This window comes from Brassica napus, chromosome C6 (genome assembly GCF_020379485.1).
Source record: "Brassica napus cultivar Da-Ae chromosome C6, Da-Ae, whole genome shotgun sequence".
NCBI classification, from domain to species: Eukaryota; Viridiplantae; Streptophyta; class Magnoliopsida; order Brassicales; family Brassicaceae; genus Brassica; species Brassica napus.
In genome coordinates, this window is record NC_063449.1 from 16,375,234 (window position 1) to 16,385,289 (window position 10,056).

Sequence of the window (10,056 nt, forward strand, 5' to 3'; positions counted from 1 at the left end):
TTATCGTCCAAACAAAGGTTTGGAGCTTTGTTATATTGGGTTCCAATATTTTTTTTTCCACCTCTGTCTTCAATAGGTTACGAGCCACCCAATATCTTGATTTAACCGTGTCAAGAATATAGCTCCATCAGTATTACGGAAATGAGTCTAGCAATCCATAAACATTTAAGAAGAAAAAAATATCCCCTAGACTATATTTGCGAAGTTATTTTGCCACATGTCTTTTCTACAATCAATTTCACAAAACAAATATGACATGTGAACTGAAATTGATGACATGGCTTGTAGCTTAATATGACATGGACAATTGCATTTAAAGTTAATTTATATTTTTGGTAAACTTTTAAAAATATGGTAATAACTCATATATTACATTTAATAGACTATATTTGCGAAGTGATTTTGCCACATGTCTTTTCTACAATCAATTTCACAAAACAAATATGACATGTCAACTGAAATTGATGACATGTCATATAGCTTAATATGACATGGACAATTGCATTTAAAGTTAATTTATATTTTTGGTAAACTTTTTAAAATATGGTAATAACTCATATATTACATTTAATGTCAATTTATATTTGTGGAAATTTTTTTAGAATATGAGAATAACTCATAAATCATCATTAAAATAAATATATTCAAATATGGCATTATAAATTTCAAAATATAATTTAATTATATATTTTTAAAAATTATAAAATTTTAGTACTAAAATTTTCAAAAATGTGTACAATTGTTTTTAGAAAATTATAAAAATTTAATCGTAAAATCATTATTTTCTTATATATCTACAAATTTTATAAATATTTTTAAATTTTTTTGGTAATTATGAAAATTTTCCAAATTTATTTAATATATTTAATTAAAATAAATCGATAGAAAAATCTATAATTTCAAATATATACATGCATATTCTTAAATATAATTTTTATGTTTAATTAAATCAAATTTATATTAAAATATTGATACGAAAAAGAAAAATTATAATATTAATAGAATTTTATTTTAAAATATAATTTATATTTATCTGTTAAAAAATATTTTATATTTTCATGTGCAGGAAGACACCTAGTTTATAATAATTGGGTGTTAGAAGTGATGTCGTGAAAAGAAATTAGGTTAGATCTTTAAATAATTTGGCTGTTACCATTGTTGTAGTTAAAATATACTAAATATTGTTAAGAATTGTGATTATCCATTGTCCACCTAAAGGACACTTGTCATAGAGATAACAACAGTGTATCCTCATCACCTTAACACTTGTCTACGTATGGTTTACTAGAGAAATAAATATCTTATTTCTCGACACTATATATAGACGTGAGATCAAGTTGAATGAATAAGAATAATGATGTTTAATCTTCTTATGTTCACGTAAGACCACCACTCCATCAATAAAAATATAAATACTTCTCTTTTACTTTATAAATTCACAACACGTTATCAGCACGAGGCCCTAACCAACTGAGGCTTATCAATCTGAAAGTTCTTAAACCAGCCGAGGTAATGTTTAAATTTATGTATTTCAATATATTTAATTTATTTAAATTTTATTATTATTTCGGAGTGAGAGGCTGGACCTTCTCCGTTTATTTTTCGGGATGATAGGCGCTGCCTTCCCCGACTGATCGTTATGGTAGGCTATGCCTTCACGATCAGAGAAACACGTGGTAGGCTTTGCCTCCGTGAATAAAAATAAAAGGTCAAAAATGGCAGACTAAGTCTCCTCGGACCTTAAAATAAGTAAAAGTCAAAATGGTAGACCATGTCTCCTCGGACTTTGAAAAAATAATCAATATGGTAGTCTATGACTCCTCGGATCATGTGGTAGGCTGAGCCTCCCGATTTTATTTATGCTATCTTAATCCCTGCTATTTAAATTTCTGCAATTTAAATTTATGCAATTTAAGTTTATGTTTTTATTTTATGCCTTTAATTTTTGCATTTAAATTATGCATTTAAATTCCCGTCTTTACTATATTTATAATATTATTCTATGAATACAGTTATCATGTCGAATTTGACAAAGCTCGAAATTAATGCCCTGGATATTACGGGAAATAATTATATGACCTGGGCAGTGGGTGCAAAGATGCACCTGAGAGGAAACGGGCTTTTGGAAACCATCGATAGTTCAAAAACGGTGTCGGATGAGAAAAAGGCTAAAGCCATGATATTTTTACGAGATCACATCTATGATGGTTTAAAGGATGAATATATTACGAAAGAGGATCCTTGTGACCTCTGGAAATCTTTAAAAGAGAGGTTCGATCACCAGAAATATGTGATCTTACCGAAAGCTAAACACGAGTGGATCCATCTCCGGTTCCAGGATTACAAAAGTGTTAGTGAGTTTAATTCCGCGATGTTCGGAATTACTTCGAGGATGATGTTATGTGGAGAGAAAATAAGTGATTATGATATGATCGAGAAAACTCTCTCCACGTTCCATCCTGAAAATGTAATCCTGCAGCAACAGTACCGGGTGAATGGATATACCCGTTACTCGGAGTTAATGCAAGTTCTCCTTGTAGCGGAGCAGAATAATCAACTCGTGACTTTAAACCATCAAGCTCGTCCCACTGGATCTGCTCCATTCCCTGAAGCGAATGTTGCATCATCCAGTTATGATAAAAGAAGAGGGCGAGGTCGTGGACGTGGTGGAAACCGTTATCATGGTCGTGGAAGAGGACGAGGAAGAAGATTCCGTCCCTATGATGAAAGAAATAATAAAGACTTCCACGAAAATGAAAGGAATGAAAAGGGCCAGGATGATAAAAGGCAAACAGGAAAGGTTTGCTACAGATGCGGCATGAAAGGTCATTGGGTACTTAATTGTCGTACGCCAAAACATTTAGCCGATCTATATAGAGAATCCCAAAAGGGAAAAGAGAAAGGAAGAGGTGAAACAAACTTCATCTCTGATGAACCTGGGCCATCCTTTCATGGTTTAAACGATGATACTCATCTCGACGTATCAGACTTTCTGGTTGAGCCAGAGAGTATCGATGAGTGATGTAGATCGATGTGATATAAATAAACTGTATTATAGTATCTATATCTTTTGTTGTAAGATATATGTTATGTTTGTCATGTTTGATGTTTAATAATATATGTTTTATGAATATTTTATACTCAGAAAATGCCAAACTTTGAGACTATGGATGGAGATCTGTGTTTGGCAGATAGTGCGTCAACGCACACGATAATTAAAGATAAGAAATATTTCTCCAGTCTCAAAATAAAAGATTACGCTGGAAGCGTAAGTACAATATCTGGTAATGCAAAGATTATTATGGGCTCTGGAAGAGCAAAATTTTCAATGCCAGGGGGAACAATATTTGAAATAAGTGATGCATTGTATTCCCCCGAGTCTCATAGAAACTTGTTAAGTTTTAAGGATATCCAAAGAAATGGATATCATATTGAGACTATGAGTAAAGATGGCATTGAATTTCTTTGCATTAAGTCCGAGAGGAAACATATATTGGAAGAATTAAGAATGTTATCCTCTGGACTATATTGTACGAAAATAACCATGACTGAGTCCTATGCCGTGGTAAACATGAAGTTTACTGATACATTTAAAATATGGCATGAGAGGCTAGGACATCCTGGTTCAGTCATGATGAGAAAGATAGTGCAAAATTCGAATGGCCATCCGTTGAAAAACGGAAAAATTTTGCAAACGGGCGAGTTTACATGTAATGCATGTTCTCAAGGAAAACTTATAACTCGGCCATCACCAGCAAAAGTAGGCAATGAATCACCAATTTTTTTAGAAAGAATACATGGTGATATATGTGGGCCGATCCACCCACCGTGCGGGCCGTTTAAGTATTTTATGGTATTGATTGACGCATCTAGTAGATGGTCAAGTGTGTCTCTTTTGACGACACGAAATACGGCTTTCGCAAAATTCATTGCCCAAATAATAAAGCTGAGAACGCAGTTCTCAGAGTATGCCATTAAGAAAGTAAGGCTTGATAATGCTGGTGAATTTACATCGCAAGCCTTTGATGATTATTGTATGTCAATGGGGATTGATGTAGAGCATCCAGTTCCCCATGTGCATACACAAAATGGCATGGCCGAGTCATTGATAAAACGGTTGCAGTTGATTGCAAGACCGTTAGTCTTGAGAACGAAGCTCCCAATTTCTGTATGGGGACATGCTATATTGCATGCAACTGCACTGGTTCGGTTAAGACCGAGTGCATATCATAAGTACTCCCCATTACAATTGGCATCTGGGCAAGAGCCAGATATATCCCATCTCCGTGTCTTTGGGTGTGCGGTCTATGTTCCGATAGCACCGCCACAAAGAACAAAAATGGGCCCACAAAGGAGATTGGGAATATATGTGGGTTATACGTCACCAAGTATAATAAGATATCTGGAACCAGTAACTGGTGATATGTTTACGTCACGATTTGCCGATTGCCATTTTAATGAGGATGAATTTCCAGCGTTAGGGGGAGGAATTGGTAAAATTCCTCAAGAGATTACATGGTGTACACCGTCGTTGTTACACCTTGATCCCCCTACGAATCAAAGAGAACTGGAAGTTCAAAAAATTGTGCATTTGCATAATTTGGCAAACCAATTACCAGATGCGTTCACAGATACAAGAAGGGTGACGAAGTCATGTATACCCGCTGAAAATATTCCATCAAGAGTTGATGTTCCTAAAGAACAAACTGATGGAAATAAAATGAATGAACCTAGGGTTCAGTTAAAGAGGGGGAGACCAGCGGGTTCTAAAGATAAAAATCCCCGAAAGAAAAAGAAATTGGATGAGCAAAATAGTAAGGTTCGAGAAAAACCTGATATTGAAAGATGTCTGAAAGAAGACATAAATGGAAAGGTTCTAGAAGAACCTGATACTGAAAAATGTCTGAAAGAAGGCATAGATAAAGATGATGCAGATGACGAGAAGGGAACAGAAAAGTATGAGATTTCCATCAACTACGCCCGAGATGAAAAGATATGGATCAGAAATAAGATAAAAGATGTTGATGGAATGTTCTCCTTTTCTGTGTCCAAAGAGATCGATCATGAAAATGATGATCCCGATCCAAGGTCCAATTTAGAATGTCAAAAAAAGACATGATTGGGAGGAGTGGAAGAAGGTCATTCAAATTGAATTACTCTCCCTAAATAAAAGAAATCTCTTTGGACCTATAGTCATAACGCCTGAGAACGTAAATCCTGTTGGGTATAAGTGGGTATTCGTGACAAAAGTAAATGAGAAAAATGAAGTAACACGATATAAAGCCCGATTAGTTGCTCAAGGTTTTTCTCAGAGACCGGGAATTGATTTTGAGGAAACGTATTCCCCGGTAATGGATGCAATTATGTTTAGATTTTTGATGAGCCTAACGGCGTCTAAAAATCTTGAAATGCATCTCATGGACGTTGTGACTGCATATTTGTATGGATCGTTGGATAACAATATATATATGAAGCTCCCTGAGGGATTGAAAATGCCTGAAGCATTGAAAGAAAAATCCAGGGAGATTTGTTCGGTCAAGTTACAGCGATCACTTTACGGATTAAAGCAATCCGGACGCATGTGGTACAATCGCTTAAGTGAATATCTTTTGAGTAAAGGATATGTGAATAATGCGATATGTCCATGCGTTTTTATAAAGAAATCGTCATCTGGCTTTGTGATCATTGCTGTATATGTAGATGACCTGAACATAATTGGAACTCAAAAGGAGGTTGATGATGCTCGAACTCATATGAAAGAGGAGTTTGAAATGAAAGATCTCGGCAAGACAAAGTTTTGTCTTGGGCTCCAGATAGAGCATCTCCGAGAAGGGATATTTGTGCATCAATCAAACTATACGAAAAGGATATTGAAACGCTTTCGTATGGACAAAGCGACTCCTTTGAGTACTCCAATGATTGGTAGATCTCTCAATGTTGAGAGTGATCCTTTTATGCCCTGCGAAGATAGCGAGAAGATATTAGGTCCAGAAGTACCTTATATGAGTGCTATCGGTGGGCTGTTATATCTTGCAAACTGTACCAGACCCGATATTGCCTTTGCTACTAACCTCTTGGCAAGATATAGTTCTGCTCCTACTCGCAGGCACTGGGACGGAATAAAGCATGTATTCCGTTACCTCCAAGGTACAATTGATTTAGGGTTAATGTATTTTAGAAAACCCGAGTTTGGTATGGTTGGTTTTGCAGATGCAGGATACTTATCCGATCCTCATAAGGCTCGATCGCAAACCGGCTACGTTTTTACAATTGGTGGAACCGCGATCTCTTGGCGGTCCCAGAAACAAACTCTGGTTGCGACATCTTCGAATCATGCAGAAACTATTGCGTTTCACGAAGCATGTCGAGAATGTGTGTGGCTTCGATCAATGAGTCACCACATACAAGAATCAAGCGGAATAGTCAACGAGAAAGAGCCGACGAAAATATTTGAAGATAATTCGGCTTGTGTTGCTCAACTCAAGGAAGGCTACATTAAGAGCGACAGAACAAAGCACATCCCTCCAAGATTTTTCTCGTACATAAGGGAGCTCGAGAAAAATAAAGAAGTGGACATTGAGTATGTACGGTCATGCGATAATCCAGCTGACTTGTTTACCAAAGCTCTTCCGACTACAACATTCCGAAAACATGTCTACGGTATCGGAATGCGGCATTTGCGTGACCTATGATGAGAAAGCTACGTCTACTATTCTCAGGGGGAGATTACGGCAGTGTACTCTTTTTCCCTTGTCATGGTTTTTGTCCCAATGGGTTTTTCCATGACAAGGTTTTTAACGAGGCACTGTGTAATACAAAATGGATAATCAAGGGGGAGTGTTAAGAATTGTGATTATCCATTGTCCACCTAAAGGACACTTGTCTTAGAGATAACAACAGTGTATCCTCATCACCTTAACACTTGTCTACGTATGGTTTACTAGAGAAATAAATATCTTATTTCTCGACACTATATATAGACGTGAGATGAAGTTGAATGAATAAGAATAATGATGTTTACTCTTCTTATGTTCACGTAAGACCACCACTCCATCAATAAAAATATAAATACTTCTCTTTTACTTTATAAATTCACAACAAATATAATATTTACGCGTAAATCTTGTTAACTGTATGGGTAAAATTTTGGTAAGCAATTGATATTAAAATTTTATTATGGATAGATATTTTGCATAAAATGTTAGATTTGCATATAATATTGTTTATATATTTGGAATATATCTATATAATTGGTGTGTTATTCTACCTAAATGAACACAATCTCATAAGATATTTTGTAAACCATATTAAGATTTATGCAATAATTAACTACAATTGCGTAAATTACTAAATATTCTTGTGGACATGCTTAAAGTTTTTAGGATTAAGGGAAAATATCAATACAATTAAAACATTAAAACTTTATAAATCGGTTTCAACTTTCAAATTTAAATAAATATCAAATTTTAAATAAACTGTTACAAATGAAATTACTAAACATTATTGTGCGTATTCTTAAAGTTATTGTGGAAATTACGAATCAGAGCAAGCTGAGCTCCCCTAACTCTGAGAAGAAGCCTGTCTCCTGGGGATAATCAGCGTCACATCGAGCCACTGTTTAGAGTAAGTATCAGTAAGAAAACATGAATCACGTTAGCAAAGTATGAAACTAGTGTACCTCAAATTCCCGATTTTGAGATAAACGGGAGAGAGTTTAGACAGACCCAGATTTGGGACCGAGAGTCTTGACAGTCTTAGTCAAAGCAGGAAAGAAACTCTGGGAAAATACATTAAAAGAGATTAGAGATGCATTACCAACAAAATCGATCCATACATCAAAATAGCTTAGAGATACATTACAAACAAAACCGATCCATGCATTATAGCAGATCGATGAGAAGAAGGGAAACTAAACCATCGAAAGAGATTATAATGATTGAGGGAGAGGAACCGATGAATTTCACTTTAAGAATCTCACATATTTATAATTTGTAGATTCATACCATGGAAGAAAGAAGGGGTATTGAATGAGACATTATTTAAAGAATGGGTAGGTCACGTTAATGATGATGATTGAATGAAGGGGTCTTCCGTAATGGAACCAGTTTCTTAAGGCGGTAGGAGAAAAACAACCGAGAAGACAGAGTGGTTGCCTTCCGAACAGAGATTGATTCGTTAATAAACTTTCCTGAAGTACATACCGATCTTCATTGACGGTTGGATGAAAACGGAGCTGAACGCCGTCGGTGGCTCTGAAAATAGCTTAGAGATACATTACAAACAAAACTGATCCATGCATTATAGCAGATCGATGAGAAGAAGGGAAACTAAACCATCGAAAGAGATTATAATGATTGAGGGGGAGGAACCGATGAATTTCACTTTAAGAATCTCACATATTTATAATTTGTAGATTCATACCATGGAAGAAAGAAGGGGGTATTGAATGAGACATTATTTAAAGAATGGGTAGGTCGCGTTAATGATGATGATTGAATGAAGGGGTCTTCCGTAATGGAACCAGTTTCGTAAGGCGGTAGGAGAAAATCAACCGAGAAGACAGAGTGGTTGCCTTCCGAACAGAGATTGGTTCGTTAATAAACTTTCCTGAAGTACATACCGATCTTCATTGACGGTTGGATGAAAACGGAGCTGAACGCCGTCGGTGGCTCTGAGGACCGTGATAATGTATAATGCATGAAGTCTTTTTGGGCTTCATTTAATTATATTAGTAAAACCCAACAGTTAATTCTTATAAAAGTCAATTCTTATAAAAGTTATTAAGGTCCATCAAGAAAGCATATCGGAAAACTCAGTGACAAAAGAATTTTCACTTGACACGTGTCAGAACCATAAACTTCTATTTTCTTACGTGGCAATAGGAGTAGAGAGTTGGGGTCAACTTTATATAATAAGATGTACACTGTGATGTTGAGGCTGATAAATAATCAAATAAAATATGTTCAATAATATAGTGTACCATGGCAGTATTTTATATTATCTATGACATATATATTAGTTTGGTATAATGCAGTAACGGAAATAATAATGATGTACTATAATGAAACGAAGCTTAATGAAATATATCCAATCTATCTATATATATAAAAAAAATATTTGCTTCCCTCCTGTTGCGCCACGTCATTAAGTAGAGGGAGGAGGAGTTGACACGTGTCTATTTCGTTTGTGTTCTTCATGGGCTTCACGACTACATAATATTGGGCTTCAAATTATGTTTATCGGCCTGCAAAAATTAATAAAAAGTCAGCTCTTTTTTCAACAATGTCGACTCTAGATTTCTATAAGATTATTGCCTAACAATCACAAAGTAGTCTATGGAGAAGAGGAACTCTTTACCAATAAATTATCAGCGGATTCAGATTTTCTATCTTCCCTATCGAATATACAATGACTTTATGGAGTTCCTCATATGCTGTAAACTGAATAGCACCATGTGAAACCTGCTGAGGAAACTAAATCACCCAGCCAAAAATGAAACAATGGTAAACCATTCCATTCGTAACATCTTTTATCGATAACTGATGCTTTAGTAAAAATAAAACCAGGATAGTAACTAACCAGCGCAAGACCAGGAACAATACCTTTATAGAATGCAATAGGTTCTTCCTCTTTCATAATGGTTCTAAAGGCATCTGAAAATTCACAAACAAACGGAAAAGAAAGATTCAGAAAAGAAGACCACAAGAATGAAAAGGCTGAATTAATTTTGCAGACCTAATATCCCATTGTATGGTCCGACTTGATGAAAAGGTGTCTAAAGCTGTAATCTTATGACTTATTTTGACAAGCCAAATTGAATGTGTGGATAGACAGACCTGAAAGTATCATAAAAAGGATAAATCATAGGAACCATGAGATGTTTTAAGAATGTGAGTTATACTCAACAAGGCTCTTCCTTCATCGGCAGAAGCAAGATGAACAACAGGGGTGAGTTTCTCATCCCCCTAACTCTAGAGTATAGCTGTTTGGATCTTCCGTAACTAGAGAGAGAGAGAGAGAGATAGATTACTGTAGTTATATCAGAACATGTAAACA

The 10,056-nt window shown here is 35.4% G+C and overlaps 2 protein-coding genes across 2 annotated transcripts; both read left to right on the top strand.

Annotated features, from left to right (window-relative positions):
• Positions 1 to 2,098: 2,098 nt before the first annotated feature.
• LOC125588368 lies at positions 2,099 to 3,022 on the top strand. Its single transcript, XM_048759681.1, has 2 exons — positions 2,099 to 2,684; positions 2,865 to 3,022. Exons 1-2 carry the CDS (start codon positions 2,099 to 2,101, stop codon positions 3,020 to 3,022), a joined length of 744 nt encoding a protein of 247 aa, XP_048615638.1.
• A 2,893-nt stretch (positions 3,023 to 5,915) lies between these two features.
• Positions 5,916 to 6,692, top strand: LOC125588369 (secreted RxLR effector protein 161-like). The gene has a single exon (XM_048759682.1). It carries the CDS (start codon positions 5,916 to 5,918, stop codon positions 6,690 to 6,692), a length of 777 nt encoding a protein of 258 aa, XP_048615639.1.
• The last annotated feature ends 3,364 nt before the right edge of the window (positions 6,693 to 10,056 follow it).

Bases quoted from the DNA above. Each gene is read 5' to 3' on its own strand.
- LOC125588368 (XM_048759681.1), top strand. From the start codon at position 2,099: ATGCACCTGAGAGGAAACGGGCTTTTGGAAACCATCGATAGTTCAAAA. The intron at 2,685-2,864 runs GTCGTGGAAGAG...CAAAACATTTAG, and splicing joins TGGTGGAAACCGTTATCATG to CCGATCTATATAGAGAATCC.
- LOC125588369 (XM_048759682.1), top strand. From the start codon at position 5,916: ATGATTGGTAGATCTCTCAATGTTGAGAGTGATCCTTTTATGCCCTGC.